Here is an 18,487-nt window from a genome sequence, read left to right as displayed (position 1 = left end):
CAGTACAATGAAGGGAAGAATCATATGATCATCTCAATTGATGCAGAAAAAGCATTTGACAAATTTGTATATGAATGTTCATAGCAGCATTATTCATAATAACCAAGAAAATGGAAGCATTCCAAAAGTTCATCAACTGATGAATGGATAAACAAATTGATATTCATACAGTGGAGTATTGTTCAGCCATTAAGAGGAACAAAGAACTAACACATGCTACAACATGGATGAACCTTCAAAATATGCTAATTTAAAGAAGTCAGACAAAAAAGGTCACATACCATAGGACTGAATTTACATGGAATGCCCAGAATAGGCAAATCCAGAGACAGCATGGAGGGAAGGGGAATGGGAGGTGACTCCTTAACGGGTATGGGGTTACTTTTGGGGGTAATGAATATGTTCTGGAATTAGATAGTGGTGACGGTTGCACAAAACTGTGAATATACTAAAACCCATGAATTGTGTACTTTAGAATGGTTAATATGGTGAATTTTTTGTTATGTGAATTTTACCTCAATTATTTAAAAAGGTGAAGTAAAAGAGATTACTGGATCAAGCTAAGATTGGATGTTAGATATAAAGGATCAGTGTTCAAGGAATTTCAAGTCTGAAGAGAGTAAATCTGCAAGTGATTTACCATAAAATCCAAGCTGCGTAGAAAAGAAAGTAACTTCACAAGAGGGATGATAGACGGGGAGAAAATTAAAGAAGCAATGTACTATGGTGGAACCTTGATGAAAGGATAGGAAAGTTGAAAGGATAGGAAAATATAGTTAGGGATTGATTCATTCGAGTTTGTTCTCAGAGTAGAACAATCTGAAGTATATAAGGACCCCAGTGTGAAAAAGGAAGTAGCTTGATTGCCGGTGGTTGTTAGAAACAAGGTTGTCAAGGGTCTTCAGGCTGGGTTGTTGAAAAGATTATGATTTGGTGTGGAAAGCAACAATTTTAGCTAAGTAAAGTTTTTACTGACCTAGTGCAATTACTTATTTAATGTCTGTCATTCACGACAGACTATAGGCTCCCTGAGGGCAGGCATTTGTGTGCCTCACACATGGGAGGTACTCAGTAAATATGGGCTGAATAAATGAATTTGCAATAGCTTAGTGTATTACAACATCAAGAAGGCCTTAGCTAAATGGCATGAACCACTATGAAAAATTTTTGTATGAGCGTAGAAAAATCTTTATGAGGAAATGGGAATGGAGAAGTATGAATATATCAAAACAACTACCAAGACCATAGTATTGGAGGATGAGAAGAGGTGGCTTTGATGGTGGCCAGGATCCATTTTAGATTAGAAGGGAGAAAGAATATTTTATAAAGAGCTAGGGAATATATAGGAATTTTTCTTTGAATGGCATGAGAGTTTCAGAGAACACAACTGTAAAGGTTCAGGAAGGAAGTCAGCAGGAAAGAAGAGTTACGGGAAGGAAACAATACTCAGAGCAATAAAAAAGGGATGGCTGATTGAAGGCTTTTGCATCTTTTCAAGATATCTCACATATTTCCAAGAATGACAAGAATAAGAAACAATGTGATATTCTACTATGTATAAAATAGATACCTAATGAGAACCTACTGTATAGCACAGGGAACTCTACTCAGTGCTCTGTGGTGACCTAAATGGAAAGGTAATCCAAAAAAGAGGGGATATATGTGTATGTGTAGCTGGTTCACTTTGCTGTACAGCAGAAACTAACACAACATTGTAAAGTAACTGTACTCCAATAAAAATTAATTTAAAAAATAAATCATATAAAAGAAGAACGTGGTATTGACTGTCCTAGGGGTTATGGGACTGAGTAGACTGAGGTTTCACAGAGTGTTATAGGCCTGAATAGAGTTAACAGACTGTAATCTTGTGGCAGTATTCAAATTGCTGAGAAATTTGGATTTTTTTTTTCAAATCCTGCCTTTATTTATAAAACATAAATATTTCCTGCATTGTTTCTATTTTTTCTTATTTCACCCTGAATCAATGAAAACTTCTTCACAGACCAGTATTGGCCCATAGTCTGGCATTTGAGGATTAGTGGTGTAATTAATGAATCTTGGAGAAACATTAGGAAGTAGCCCTTGGGTATACGTCTCACCAAAGGGCTGGAGAAGAGAATCGGTTGCTGCTCAGGTTTTTACGTCCTGGAAGAGTCAGTAGTCCAAGGTGACCAGACTGCCTAAGTCTGTGTATAGTATACACAGAGCAACTTAGAGGAAAAGAATCCTTGAGTAGATTAATCCCCAATGTCTTTGAGAAAGTGATTGGTTGGATAAAATATTCTTAGCTCCCAGTAGAATTACAGCCTGTGGTGGCTAAGCCTTAGTTAGGATTTAGTTTTGACAAGATTAAAGTTTTTTTTTTTGGATCTGCTATAACCACAGACGAGGCAGCAAAATATTATTTTGGCCTTCTCTCTGATCAAGTAGTTCTTGACCCCTGGTAGAATATGCAAATCACTTTTAGAGCTTTTAAAAAATATAAGATCTGGGCCCCACTCCTGGAGATTCCGGTTGCTGGTAGAGCCTGACATCATTAAATTTCAAACTTCTGAAGTAGCATGTTAAAAGTACTATAATTATTAAAAGTCTCTCCAAGGAAAAACTTGTCTCCCTATGTTTTCCTTCGTCTTCCTCAGGTATAACCTGCAAGGATTCTGCCCTACTCCAGAAGGGGAGCTTCAAGCAAGAAAAAAGGGAAGCTGACTCACTAACAGGCAAATCCCAGGTAAGTTAGGATTCCACTCTATCGTAATGTTCTGCTTTTTCTTTTTAGGTCTGTGAACTTTTGCCAAACATAGTTCCATCTAAGAACATGACTATTTTAGTTGATGATATGCTGGACATTGGATCTATTTTACTTGATGATACACTTTTTGGAAAATATTTAATTTTTGTATATTCTCTGTGCATCTGTGCCCTTGAGATTGTAGATGATAATCGAAGGTATAGACATAGGGCCTACCCAGGGAATGTTTAGAATTAAAAGTGAAGTAAGCCGAGGGCAGAATCCGGAGCAACGTCATTTAATAGGCAGGAGCAGAAGAAACCTCAAAGGATACTGAAGTGAAAGGACCAAAGCGGTAGAGGAAAACCAGGAAAACATGATGTCACTGTGCAAGCAAGGAATGACCATATTTCAAGGAGAAATCCTTTAAAAGTTCAGAAAAGTGCAGCCTGAGTAGTGTCTATTCTCTTAACATCATGGAGATACAAGCATGCATGGGAATAGAAGCCAGGTTGCAGAGGGTTGAGGAAAGAGGAAAAGTGAGGAGGTAGGCAAAACACATGTAGACAACTTATTCACAAAGACTGGCTCTGAGGTAGAGGAAGGATTTGTGTGTTTCAGTGTGATTGAAGGTAAACTATATGGACAAGGTTGAGAGTGCTGGATAGAAAAGTGCAACAGCTGATGGGATGAAGGCCCTTATAACCAGTATTTATGCAGTGCCTAACATTTCTAAGGGCTGGGAATATGATAGTAAAAAACAAAATACCTGCCTTTGTGGAGATTACATACTACTAGAAGTAGACAAACACAAGCAAATAAGATAATTGCAGATGGTAATAATTATTAGGGAGAAAATAAAGAAACAGACTGATTAGGAAGATGGCTACTTCATTGGGTAATCAGGAAAGGCCTATCTGACAAAGTGACATTGGGCTCTGAGACCTGAAGGATGAGGCATTAGCCAACAGCGTTTCTCAGTTAGAGATGCTCCCTGTTCTGCTAGGAGAACCTACATTTTCATTATAAATTTCCCTCAAATCTGCCTTAAACTCTTCCTATTCTGAACTCTTTCTGTGTAAATTATTTGTACTCTATAGTAATTTTTTGTTCCACAATTATTCCAACCGGTTTTTCTCCTCGGTTAAAATGTAAGCTAATCTAGAGTTAGGACAGCCCTTCATTTTCCTTTCGCAGCGCTCAAAGAGTACCAAGTTGATAGGCCCCTAAGGTAACTTGATTTTTATCACTTGGAACTCCAAACGTCCTATCAATTTTTTTTTTGTATATTCTTGCCACCTACCCTGTTCTTTCCAAATTCATTTCTCCTCTAGTAATATCTTTGAGACCTTTGATTAAAAAGGAACTTAATGTTTTAGGAGCCAGTGACATTCAAAGATGTGGTTGTGGAATTCAGCGAGGAAGAGTGGGGGCAACTGGACCCTGCCGTAAAGAACCTGTACAGGGATGTGATGCTGGAGAACTATAGGAACCTGAATTCATTGCATAAAGGTGGCGTCTGCGTATTTACCTAATCTGCCCTTTAGTAGTCTCTTCATCTACTGTTAAAAACTACTGTTGAAGTGGTTGAGGGCATTTGGGTTTCAGTTTAGGTTTCCTAATAACTTCTGGGCACAATAGCAGATTTTCTTGCTGTATGTGATTGAAAGTCTTTTCTGATGTAGAGCTAGAAATACACAGGTCCACTGGCCTTATCTTTTAGCAGCTCTTAGACTACTACTTTGGGATGGGATTCTCTTCCCTATAAAAATGTCTGAAATGTGTTTGTTTGTTTTCCTTTTCCCCATGTACAGAGCATCTACTTTCCAAACCAGTTGAGACCTCCAGGTTGGAGAGTAAGGAAAAAAGTTGGATAATGGAGCAAGAAATTCTAAGAACAACTGTTTTTGGTAAGCAACAGGTAGATCTAAGGCATTTGTAAGAAGCTTCTGTTCATTAAATACACAGATAATGTACAACCCAGGGTTTGAGTTGTTGGTTGGGAGGTGACAGCAAACCAGCTAAACTTTGAAGAAGAAAAGTCATTGCTTTTTGTTCACAGATTCCTTTTCTTATATGGACAGGCAAAAAAGTGGTGTGGGTTAGGAGCACAGACTCTTATTTTTTTTTAATTGAAGTATAGTTGGTTTACAATGTTGTGTTAGTTTCTGGTGTACAGCAAAGTGATTCAGTTATGCATATATATATATATATATATATATATATGTGTGTGTGTGTGTGTGTATTCTTTTTCATATTCTTTTCCATTATGGCTTATTATAGGATATTGAATATGGCTGCCTGTGCTATACAGTGGGCCCTTGTTAGTTATCCATTCTATATATAATAGTTTGCATTTGCTAATCCCAAACTCCCAATCCATCCCTCCCCTCCTCCCTCCCCCTTGGCAACAAGTCTGTTCTCTATGTCTGTGAGTCTGTTTCTGTTTCGTAGATAAGTTCATTTATGTCATATTTTAGATTCCACATATAAGTGATACTATATGATTTTTTTTTTCTGATTTACTTAGTGTGATAATCTCTAGGTCCATCCATGTTGCTGCAACTGGCATTATTTCATTCTTTTTAGAGCTGAGTAATATTCCATTGCATATATGTACCACGTCTTTACCATTCATCCGTCAATGGACATTTAGGTTGTATCCATGTCTTGGCTATTGTAAATAGTGCTGCCATGAACATTGGGGTGCATGTATCTTTTCGAATTATAGTTTTGTGTGGATATATGCCCAGGAGTGGGATTGCTGGATCATATGGCAACTCTATTTTCAGTTTTTTAAGGAACCTCCACACTGTTCTCCATAGTGGCTGCACCAGTTTACATTCCCACCAACAGTGTAGGAGGAGGAACACAGACTCTTAACACAGGCAGAGTTGCCTGGGGCAGCCTCCCTGCCAAGTTTCCTCTTCTGTAATGTAACAGTGTTTACCTCCACATTACTATGAGGATTAAATGAGTTGATATGTGTAGCACACTTAGAACAGCGTCTGGCATGTGGTGTTATATAAGCAAATGTTAGCCAACCTAACATTAAATCATATTCTCTCTTTTTTTTTTTTTTTTTTTGCGGTACGTGGGCCTCTCACTGTTGTGGCCTTTCCTGTTGCGGAGCACAGGCTCCGGACGCGCAGGCTCAGAGGCCATGGCTCACGGGCCCAGCCGCTCCGCAGCATGTGGGATCTTCCCGGACCGGGGCATGAACCCGTGTCCCCTGCATCGGCAGGCAGACTCTCAACCACCGCGCCACCAGGATAGCCCCATATTCTCTCTTTTAAAGAAAAGGAAGTGCTTTATACTAGGGTGACTCCAGTAATCTTCCATTTTTCCTTCTTTTACTGTAGACCTCCTTAACTTGTGCCTTCCTACCTTCAACGTAATCTCTTTATTCTTATTAACATTTCGTTTGTGAAAAATTAGAAATTGTTGTGTGCTTAATATAAATTTTAGTAAGTAAAGTATGAAGAGGAATATAACTCACCCTGTTACCTCACTACCCAGAGCTATGCAGTATTAACATCGTGGTTTGTTTTCTTAAGCCATTTTCTTTGTGAGGATGTGTGCCTATGGCTTGTAAATATTTTTCAACAAAACTGGGATCATCGAGAATGTGTCATTATGTATTCTGCTCTTCTCACCTCATGTGATATCATGAACAAATACCCATTTCATTAGTCTATGAAAATGTGGTTTCTAATTCGCATATGACAGCCCCTCACATACGTGTATAATAATTAACCATTCCCCACCCCAACTGTTGGACATTTAGTTTGTTGCCAGGTTTTCAGGCATATATGATTCCTTTCACAGGATTCCTTCTTAGAAGAGAAACTTCATCATCAAAGGGTATAACTATATTAACTGTCTTGTTACATTAGGTTATATTGTCTACAAAAGAACTATGTTGTCTACTACCAACTCATACTCACTAATAATGAGAGTGTTACTATCACTTTAGTTATTATATCTCTATTATCACCTGAGCAAACACTGGGTATTATTTACCTGAAATCTTTATTAATTTGTTAGGCAATTGACTCCATTTCTTCTCTCATAAGGTAAATCCTCTCCCTGATTATCCTTTCAACCACATTTCTCCCTGCTTTTTTTAACTTATATTTTCACCATTTCTGCCTCATTCTCCCATTAGCTTTTTAACATTTTCAGGTCATTATTAATTTTTTAACTTTCTCTCTCAACCCTACACCCTCTTCTAATACTCTGTTTCTCACCTCTTTATAGCCAGACTTCTCCGGGTGCTTTATACTTGCTTTTCTCTTTTCGTCACCTTTTATTCCTCAACCTGTTCCTGTTGAGCTCTTACCCGAAATACTAATCTTAAACAGTTCTTGTTCAAGTCACTCATGACTTTATTGGAGCGAGCTTCAGGGGACACTTTTTAATTCCTTATCTCATTTGACTTCTCCACAGCAAGTGACACTGTTAACTGCTGCTCGTTCTGAAAACACTCCTAGGTTCCTGTAATACTCCTGAGTTTCTTCTCTTTCTGGCTAGTCTGTCTCTGTCTACTGCAGACCTGTCCTTCTCTACCTATCTAATACATTTCAGTTTTTCAACATTTGATCTCATCCTGTCTTCTCTTTTGACTCTGTATTTTCTTCCATCTACAACTGAAGCTTCAATTATCACACATTTATAGCAGCTTACAAGTTCATATCCCCAGCTCAGGCTTCAGCTCTGAACTAAAATTTATATATACATGACATTTCTCTTGGATATCTCAAAGATGCCTTAAATTTCATAAAACCCAAGTGATTTTTTTCCTTTCCAGTATTCTTCCATTGTTCCCTAGTTGGATGAGCTGCCATCCATCCAGTTATACAAGTATAGTTTAAGTATTATCCTTGACAGCCTCTTCTCCTTCACCTCTCTAATACTTGTTTTTTAACCTAAATATCTCTTAAATGTCTCTACTTCTCTATCTGCAATGCCATTACTGTAGTCCATGTCCTGTCATCTCTCACCTGAACTATCACCATAGCCTCTTGTCTTAATATGAGATCTTGGCTTCCCTCTTAGCTCTGTCTCCCCTCCACAACTCCAGTGTTTGAACCACACTGCAGTCATGGAGATCATGGTTTATCATGTACTTGCTGAAACCTCTGTACTGAATTCAGTTTTGCTTACTTCACAACACACTTGTCCCTACCTACTTTTCCAACCTCAGCTCACAGGACATCCTTTTTGCACTCAAACCACACTGATCTACTCTGTCAGCCAGCATCAAATATGTATTAGCATCTACTGTGCCCTGTGCACTCTGATAGGTGTTGGGGTTCAGTAGAGAAAAAACACTTCCATAGGGAACATATTTCTGTTGTCCCTTGAGCGTGGCTTGCCCTCTCCCATCACGGGACCTCTGTGCGTGTTGTTTCTTTACTTAATGCTCTTCCTCCTATCTTTGCCTAGTTGACTCCTATTCCTTCAGATCTCAAATAGGTCCATATCTCCTCAGGGAAGCATTTCTTAACTAGATTAGTTTTTTCTGTATACTCCCATAGCACCATATTCTTTTCCTCTTACCATTTATCACAAATATACTCTACATGTGTCTCTGTGAGTCTCTGTCTCACCCTAGGCTTTGTGTTCCTTGAGGGAAGGCAACACGTCTCTTTCTGCCTACATTTATATCTGCGCCTTTTGCACATATGTAGGAACCAAAGAAACAGATAGATAGATGGATAGATACTGGATTATGAGAAAAGTAAAAATTATTTGTTTTGGTCATCTGTGATTCAGTAAATGGTTCTTTTATGTCCATTATCAAGATTTTAGAGGTTTTTAATTAGTATATTATAAGCTTATGTTAAATTCTCACTATTGACCATATTTGTGGCAAATGAGATGTGTCTGAAGACATTTTTAAAAATTATTTTATTCATGGAGCCTGCCATATTTTTTATGTTATCATGTATCTCCCCCATTGTTTTATATCTGTTAATTTTATACATAAGAATTTTTCCATCCCAAAACTAAGGAACATTTTTTCATTTTATTCTGACTCCATCTACTTCATTATTTAAATATAATATACCTTAATCAATCTGGAATTTACTTCAGTAAATGTCATTTATTTTACCAGTTAATGGATTTTGGTGGATTAATGATGGCCACAAAATCTTTGTCACTCCCTCCATTGAAGTGTAGATGTTGTTTTCCCTCCCCTTGACTCTGAGCTGGCACTAGATTCTTTGATCAATAAAATGTAGCAGAAGTGACACTGTGCCAGTTCCAGGTCTAGCCTGTAACAGGACTTGCAGCTTCCGCTTCTTTCTCCTGGAATTCAGCAGCCACTAGTTTTAGTACCCTGATACCACTATGCTTATGAGAAGCCCAACTTGGCCACGTGGAACATGTATACACACACACAAATACACACATGCATCATGCATTTTTTTTAAGATTTCCACATTTTTTTGAATTGAAGTGTAGTTGATTTACAATGTCATGTTAGTTTCAGGTGTACAGCAAAGTGATTCCATATATATATGGAATATATATATATATATATATTCTTTTTCAGATTCTTTTCCCTTAATGGTTATTACAAAATACTGAGTACAGTTCCCTGTGCTATACAGTAGGTCCTTGTTGGTTATCTATTTTATATATAGAAGTGTGTATATATTAATCTCAAACTCCTAATTTATCCGTCCCCCCTTCCCCTTTGGTAACCATAAGTTTGTTTTCTATGTCAGTAGGTCTATTTCTATTTTGTATTTAAGTTCATTTGTATCATTTCTTTTTTTTTAGATTCCACATATGGGTGACATCATGATATTTGTCCTTTTCTTTCTGACTCATTTCATTTAGTATGATAATCTCTAGTCCATCCATGTTGCTGCAAATGGTATTATTTCATTCTTTTTATAGCTGAGTAATATTCCATTGTATATATGTACCACATCTTTTTTATCCATTCCTCTGTTGATGGACACTTAGGTTGCTTCCACGTCTTGGCTATTGTAAATAGTGCTGCAGTGAACATTGAGGTGCATGCATCTTTTTGAATTATGGTTTTGTGTGGATATATGCCCAGGAGTGGGATTGCAGGATCATATGGTAGTTCTATTTTCAGTTTTTTAAGGAAACCTCCATACTGTTCTCCATAGTGGCTGTACCAATTTACATTCCCACCAACAATGTAGGATGGTTCCTTTTTCTCCACACCCTCTCCAGCATTTATTATTTATAGAATTTTTGATGATGGCCATTCTGACCAGTGTTAAGGTGATACCTCATTGTAGTTTTGATTTGCATTTCTCTAATAATTAGGGATGTTGAGCATCTTTTCATGTGCCTTTTGGGCATCTGTAGGTCTTCTTTGGAGAAATGTCTGTTTAGATCTTCTGCCCATTTTTGGATTGGCTTGTTTGTTTTTTTGATATTGAGATATATGAGCTATCTGTATATTTTGAAAATTAATCCCTTATCCGTTGCATCATTTGCAAATATTTTTCCCATTCTGTAGGTTGTCTTTTTGTTTTGTTTATGGTTTCCTTTGCTGTGTAAAAGCTTTTAAGTTTAATTAGGTCCCATTTATTTATTTTTGTTTTTATTTTCATTACTCTAGGAGATGGATCCAAAAAGATATTGCTGCATTTTATGTCAGAGTGTTCTGCCTATGTTTTTATACAAGTTTTATAGTATCTGGTTTTACATTTAGGTTTTTAATTCATTTTGAGTTTATTTTTGTATATGGGGTTAGAGAATGTTCTAATTTCATTCTTTTACATGTAGCCTGTCCACTTTTCCTGGCACCACTTATTGAAGAGACTGTCTTTTATCCACTGTATATTCTTGCCTCCTTTATGGTAGATTAATTGACCATAGGTGCATGGGTTTATTTCTGGGCTTTCTATCCTGTTTCACTGATCTGTATTTGTTTTTGTGCCAGTACCATACTGTTGTGATCGCTGTAGCTTTGTAGTATAGTCTGAAGTCAGGGAGCCTGGTTCCTCCAGCTCCATTTTCTTTCTCAAGATTGCTTCAGCTATTCTCAAGATTGTCTTTTATGTTTCCATAGGAATTAAAAAATTTTTCGTTCTACTGTGAAAAATGCCATTTTCACAGTATGTATATAGTAGTGGGTATATATTAATCTCAAACTCCTAATTTATCCCTTCCCCCTTCTCCTTTGGTAACCATAAGTTTGTTTGTGTAATGCCAATTAAACAAAATGTAATTTGATAGAGATTGCATTGAATCTGTAGATTGCCTTAGGTAGTATAGTCATTTTGGCAATATTGATTCTTCCAATCCAAGTACATGGTATATCCTTCCATCTGTTTGTGTCATCTTTGAATTCTTTCATCAGCATCTTATAGTTTTCAGAGTACAGGTTTTTTTGCCTCCTTAGGTAGGTTTACTCTTAGGTATTTTATTCTTTTTGATATGATGGTAAACAGGATTGTTTCCTTAATTTCTCTTTCTGATCTTTTGTTGTTAGTGTATAGAAATGCAACAGATTTCTGTGTATTAATTTTGTATCCTGCAACGCTACTGAATTCATTGATGAGCTCTAGTAGTTTTCTGGTAGCATCTTTAGGATTTTCTACACACATGTGTGTATATATATATATATATATATATTTTTTTTTATTTGTTTTTTTTTGCGGTACGCAGGCCTCTCACTGTTGTGGCCTATCCCGTTGCAGAGCACAGGCTCCAGATGCGCAGGCTCAGCAGCCATGGCTCACGGGCCCAGCTGCTCCGCGGCATGTGGTATCTTCCTGGACCGGGGCACGAACCCATGTCCCCTGCATCGGCAGGCGGACTCTCAACCACTGCGCCACCAGGGAAGCCCCACACATGTATATTTTTAAGGCTCACCAAATGTTTCAGATCTAGAATAAGAATCAATGATCCAAGTTTACTAGAGACAGTATAAGGTAAATTTGGATAGAGAATATAAAGCCAGATTTTGGAGAGTTTAACTAACTAGGTGATTTGAGAAGTTGAGGAAAATTGTTAGGCCAAAGAAAGGCAGAGGTGGTTTGGCATGGGCTGGTCTCCAGGAGAGAAGTAGGCAGAGACCCAGAATTAGGATTATAGGCTAAGGTTTAAAGTGTTTATTTTTGTTTTAGGTTAGAGACAGGAACAAGGTCTTATAGATAAAGCACGGTTTATGAGTTTGGAATTAGTGGTCAGGAATAAGCCAGTGATTTGAAATCTATTAGAGCAAAAATAGAACAAATCATTGGTTAATACTATGTGTAAAGATAAACAGTGGTATTAACACTAAAATCAACAGATTCTTAGTCCTATTACCATAATTATTTAATATTTACCTGAAGGTTTTAACTAATGAAAGAAAAATAAATGAAACAAATGAGAAGATTAATAGAAAAGAGAAAAATCTATTTGTGTATGATAACTTTCTACTTAGAAAATCCAAGAGACTCAGTATCAAAATGATTATATCTGTTTAGAATTTCGTTAAGGTGGCCAGATATAAAATAAAAATATTAGCAGCTTTTCTACATATTAGAAGCAAGTGACTTGAAAATAACAAAATACATGAGCGTGATTTTAGAAATGGAAGTAAGGAAGTTGCATGAAAAATGAGTTGTACAAATATTAGGAGAACATAGATTTACATAGGGAAATACAACTAGGAATTTTGCTATTTAATAAATACTACTAGAACAAAATTACTATTTTGGTCATCTATTATTTCTAACAAATTACCCTAAAACTTAGTGACTTAAAACAATTATTTTATTAATTCTCACAATTTCATGAGTTGACTTAGGAGTTCTTACATTCCCTATGATGTTCGCTGAGGATGCAGTGTTCTGGGAGCTTGACTGGGATGGAATGGCCAAGATGACTTGGCCATTACAACTATGATCACATAGATGAAAGTTGATGCTAGCTGTCACTGGGAACTTAGCTAGTCCTGTGGACCACAACACCTATACATGGCCTCTACTGAGGCAAGGACCTTCTCACAGCATGGCAACAAGGTTCTGAGAGGGAACATCCTGAAAGGAATTGAAAGCTGTGGGTCTTTTAAAGGCTAGGCCCAGGGACTTCCCTGGTGGCGCAGTGGTTAAGAATACGCCTGCCAACGCAAGGCACACAGGTTCGATCCCTGATCCGGGAAGATCCCACATGCTGCGGAGCAACTAAGCCCTGCGCTTTAGAGCCTGCGAACCACAACTACTGAGCACATGCACAACAACTACTGAAGCCCACGTGCCTAGAGCCCATGCTCTGCAACAAGAGAAGCCACCACAATGAGAAGCCCGTGCACCACAATGAAGAGTACCGTGCACCACAATGAAGCCCGTGCACCACAATGAGCCCCCACTCACTGCAACTAGAGAAAGCACAGGTAATATACAGTATACTGGGTATATTTATATAGAAACTAAGTGAAAAAGGAATTTGAGAAGGAAACTGGAACTTTATCAAATAGAGAAATGAAGGCAGGTGAAAACAGAAGAACCCAACCTGAATCAGAATAGGTAAAGTTTTGAGTTCTAGGAAACACATAGAAGTGTATGAGCACTGTTAGAATCAGGAGTGATTATTTTGAGCCCAGGATAAGACTGGTTTCCCTGCTATCATATATTACAGTTATTTCTGCCTCTGTTAAATGCAGGGAATAATTGCTCTGTATGGAAAATAGGGGCACTATGATTGCAAGTTTGCTTTTAGCTGTTAAGCTATGGGACCTATAAATTTAGACATGTTCCTGAAGAAATGATTAAATTGGTATTTTTGAAGGGCTATTATGTGGAACACCTTGGGGTAAAAGAGACAGGATGCTAGAGAAAGGAAGATTAGGTATAACTTTCACAGACTAGTTATGAACCAGTGATGGCTTGAACTGTGATATGCCATGCCGTCCCAGTTCATATGCTGATATTTTACCTAAGTTCTGTGTATTCTCCTTAATATTCTTGAATAGCTCTCATATTTTATGATCTCCTGATCCTTTTAAGAATATTTTTATCCCATTTATTTCTTCTTTAATCCTTGTTTTCTAACCTTGCCTCACATTTCCATTCTGTATTTAAAGACCCATAAAATATGCATATACCCTTATATGGCTTAGTGTCCCTTTCCTAATGAAGCAGTTTCCCTTCTTCTAGTTCATGGAATTTTAAATTTATTTTTAGACAGAGAGATAATTTCAGAAAATCAGGATTTAGTTCCAAAGCAGAGAATTTCTGGAGAAGAATCATCCCATGCAGTGATTATGACAAGACTGACTGAAAATGGACATCCTCCTTTAGATGCCTGGAAAAGTGATGATTGGTTATATAAGAACCAAGAACACTGGGACATAAATTTGCCACAAGAAGCTTTCGTTCATAATGCAGTCTACACTGAGGAGGGAGACTTTGAATATAGTGAAAATAAGGAAAGTTTTGATGTTAAGTCAGTTAACTCAACTTTTGACACACAACAGGGAGTTCCTATGAGAAGGGGTTCCCCAAAGTGTGATCAGCTTAAAACTAATATCGAATTTAATTTAGACTCAGTAGGTAAGCAACATTCAGAATATAACGGAAGTGGGAATGCCTTGAACTTGAATACAAATACTCAGCACCCAAAAAGTCATGCCATAGTGAATTCCTATGAATGTTATCAATGTGGGAAGGCCTTCAGCCGCAGTTCGTCTCTTGTTCGACATCAAATCATTCACACAGGAGAGAAACCCTATAAATGCAATGAATGTGGAAGATTCTTCAACCGACGTACAAACCTTACTAAGCATCAAAAAATTCACACTGAAGCAAAGGCCTCCGAAGGCAATAAATATGTAAAACTCCTCAGTCAGCCTGAAGACAGTAATAAAAATCCAAGATTCTGTTCTGCAAATAATCCCTATGAATGTGTTAACTGTGGAAAATCCTTCACCCGGAGCTCCTCACTTATTCGACATCAAGTGATTCATACAGGAGAGAAACCATTCAAATGTAAGGAATGTGAGAAAACTTTCAACAGGAGTTCAAACCTGATTAAACACCAAAAACTTCATACTTGAGAGAAGTCCTATGACAGGAAGAATGTGGGATTATCTTCAGTCGGAACTCATTCAAAGTCCATGAATTTATTCTGGAAGGAATCCTGTGAATATAGTAAATGAAAGAAAATGTTTGTTGGAGATTATTCTTTAATTGATATGACTGAATTAATATGGAGATAAATCTGTTATTGGATAGAAATCTGAGGGAGCTTTTCCAGGCTTCAGATGAAGTCATAAGGGTTCAGAGTTAAACATATCCACATGATAGTGTTTGTCGTTATTCCGATATCCATTACCATCATCTTTCCCTAGTTCATAAATGGAACCTATGGAATACTTATATTCACCTGATCTCTTGATGAAGTAGATATTAGGGAGGAGCCAAGCAATACCCTTGGAGTTGACATCTAATAAAACTCAAACTTTCAGTCCTTATAAGAAGGTCACAAGAAACCAGGAACTCACAAGAATATATCCATAGAAAGACACTTCTAAGGACTGACTCTGAATTAATGGCGAAGACCACAGTGACAGCCAATTACTTCACACCTAGTAATACCCTTAGGTGTCCTCGTGTGGAGTGGGGACTGGAATTGGAAGAGGGTTTTCAATTGCAATGATGGGTGGATGTGTTGTTAATCTACATGTATTCTCAATATCTGCATTTGTTGAAGTACTGTTTGGGATCTAGGCTTGAGAGACATCCATAGCCTTGGGCTGTCATTTATCCCAAACATTAAAAGGTGAACAGAGTGTCCTAATACTCTGTGTACCAGAACTGCCTCTTTTTTCTGTAAGCTACATCAGGATCCCAAAGGGTTCTTGAGACAAGATGTTTATCTTAATTTGCCCCCAAAGATTCATACCGGAGACATTGCCAATGAATGTTGATGGTGACTTTTGTCAGAGTTCATATGTTATCCAAAAGCAGAAAACATATTCTGGAGTGAACCCCTATGATGAGTTAATAAATGTGAAAAATTATTCTATGTTCATTTGTTCATTCTTTACATCACAAGCTGTTAAATTAAGACAAAACCCTACACAAGTGTTGATAATTGACAGGGAAATTCATATAAACATAAGGCAACTTGTGGAGAATCCTAAGAGAAAAACACTCTGAACATAGGAAATTCTTGAGGTATATAGTTCAGTCACTCATCAAAGCAGTGACATGTTTAATATAATGGATTATGACATTCTCCTTTTAGGCATTCTGAGTCTAATAGTTCACCTTTTTTTATAAGCTATACTTTTCTTTTGGCTGGTTGAAAGATAAAAGCACTATTTTCATTTGTTATCTTTTTTCTCAACAGCTAGCTATTTGGGCCTAAGTAAAATACTTATTTTTACTCCTAAATCTCTACACTTTCCAAAAATTAAAAGATCTATATACTATTTACTAAGCTAAACATACTTAGATTCGAAGAAAACCCCTTTAGAGTACACTTAACATTTAATTTTTGCAGAAGAGTTACAGCCAGTTAACATCTTCCAGCCTTTTTCCATAGACCTATTAATAAACATTTGAATTTCATCATGTGCATTCAAAGGCAGGTATCTAAGCTGAAACATGAAGAAAGTGAAAATTAGCTAGATTGTGTGTGGTGGAGTGTGGGAATGTTAGAAGAGATGAAAAAGGAGAAACAGTACAGAGCTACAGAGTGATGAGGGCATGGCATCAGGAAACACGTTCACTGACTGGAAAGTGGCACGGGAAAAGAGTGGAGCAGGAATACACAGAGGAGAAATTAGAGGGAGACTCAAAGGCCAGATCGTGAAAGGCCTTGTAAGCCACCTTAGACGTTTGGACTTCATGCTAAAGCTAATGGCAAAAAGTGAAATTCCTGTCACCACAATTATTCAGTGCTCTGAAAGTGCCAGTTGGAATAATGAGAAAAGGAAAATAAATGGAAATTGGAAAGGAGAAAATCATTTGCTGATGATGTGGTAGACCATTAGGACAACCTAAAAAAATCAATTGAAAAACTTAAATTTAATAAGTTAATTCAGATATACTACATACACCCCACTTCCCTCAAAAAATACCTTGAATAAATGGAAACATGTTTCTGGATGAGAAGATAATTGTAGAGATGTTCAATCTCCCCACATTAAACCATTCTAATCAAATATTTCATTAGGAAGATTATTTCACCAAGTGATTATAAAGTTTATTTTGTAGAAGTAACAAGTTAAAATAGCTATATACCTTTTTATTAAAGGGGCATGATAAGAGGAGTCTTACTACTAGTAACATAGTGCAGTACTAACCTAGGAATTGACATCTCTGGGACAGAATTGATTGTAACTAGACCTAGATGTTTGTAAGAATTTAGCATGTCATAAATTATCACTTCACATTGGTGTGGAGAAAAGAATAGTTAATATTACATTTATATCATATGCAGGTATATTAATTAGGTGAATATATAATATAGGCTGATATTTATTAAAATCAAAAATTAAAAGTTGAAGATCAATGAAAACTGGTCTAAAAAATTAGCTGCCAATTCATGATAAAAGTATAACCAATAAACATGGGGGAAAATACTATCTTCACCAATAATAAAAACATAACACTTGGGGCTAATAACATATGAAAGGAATATTAAAGCTCAGTTTTAGCAGGACTGTCAAAATGGCAACTCATAACCACTAACAGGAGTGTAAATAATTCCTACCTTTTTGGAGAGCTGATTTGACGTGTATGAAGAGCCTTTAAAAAGTCAGTACACAGAGGGAACAGATCAGGAGTTAAGGATTCAGGAACCTCAAGAATGCATGTGTTTCCCCAGAGGGCAGCACTGGATGCACAGTCTACAATAGGAAAGTGCAAGAAAGCTGCAGAAAGGACCAGGCATCCAGCCTACAAAGCAAGGGAGTAATTGCAGAGCTCAACCTGAGATAGCAAAAAAGAACAAGTATGACTCGAGGACCACCAGACTCAGCAACAGCAGCAGCAACAACAGTCACTGAGGAACTAGGTCGGAGATGAGGTAGGGGTGGGGCTTCCCTGGTGGCTCAGTGGTTAAGAATCCGCCTGCCAATGCAGGGGACACGGGTTCAATCTCTGGTCCGGGAAGATCCCACATGCCGCGGAGCAACTAAGCCTGTGCACCACAACTACTGAGCCCATGCGCCACAACTACTGAAGCCCACGCGCTCTAGGGCCCATGTGCTGCAACTACTGAGCCTGCACTCCAGAGCCTGCGAGCCACCACTACTGAGCCCATGTGCCGCAACTACTGAGCCCACGTGCCACAACTACTGAAGCCTACGCACCTAGAGCCCGTGCTCCGCAACAAGAGAAACCACCGAAATGAGAAGCCCACGCACCACGACGAAGAGTAGCCCCTGCTAGCCGCAATTAGAGAAAGCCCACATACAATGAAGACCCAGCACAGCCAAAAATAAATTAAAATTAAATTAAATTTTAAAAAAGATGAGCTAGGGGCAAGGCAAGCATATCACCCAGGCTCTCTTACATATACTTAAATATATCAATAAGCACTTAAATATTTGTCCATCTGTTTCATATTTAGGAAGCTGTGATCAAGTTGTTATTGGCACAGATTCCTCTGGATCAAACAAAACACTTAATTCCTACCCTCCTGTAACTTATTGCAGTAATTATGACCCTTTGTCTCTAACACATGCCCACCATCTGTCATCTGCCACTTTTGAGTTATATGATTACCGTTAAGATCAAGAAACCCGTTTCCATTGCAGCAATT

At 37.6% G+C, this 18,487-nt stretch overlaps 1 protein-coding gene across 7 annotated transcripts in view; it reads left to right on the top strand.

The window, feature by feature from the left end:
* Nucleotides 1-15,731, top strand: part of ZNF215 (zinc finger protein 215) — a 152,024-nt gene extending 136,293 nt beyond the window's left edge. For 6 of the 7 annotated variants that reach the window (XM_027115509.1, XM_027115505.1, XM_027115507.1 and 3 more), the window contains 4 exons: nt 2,640-2,728; nt 4,108-4,240; nt 4,543-4,638; nt 13,897-15,731. In XM_027115509.1, coding sequence (XP_026971310.1) covers nt 4,201-4,240; nt 4,543-4,638; nt 13,897-14,768 — 1,008 coding nt within the window. In that variant the 5' untranslated portion in view covers nt 2,640-2,728; nt 4,108-4,200 and the 3' untranslated portion in view covers nt 14,769-15,731. The remainder of the gene's footprint in view (nt 1-2,639; nt 2,729-4,107; nt 4,241-4,542; nt 4,639-13,896) is intronic. The other variant, XM_027115511.1, reaches the window with a different exon arrangement.
* The last annotated feature ends 2,756 nt before the right edge of the window (nt 15,732-18,487 follow it).

The sequence above is a fragment of the Aethalodelphis obliquidens genome, unplaced genomic scaffold, assembly GCF_003676395.1.
Source record: "Aethalodelphis obliquidens isolate GAN/ISIS:26980383/991018 unplaced genomic scaffold, ASM367639v1 scaffold14, whole genome shotgun sequence".
NCBI classification, from domain to species: Eukaryota; Metazoa; Chordata; class Mammalia; order Artiodactyla; family Delphinidae; genus Aethalodelphis; species Aethalodelphis obliquidens.
The sequence above is the reverse complement of the archived record's forward strand: the minus strand, read 5'-3'. Positions and strand labels throughout refer to the sequence as shown.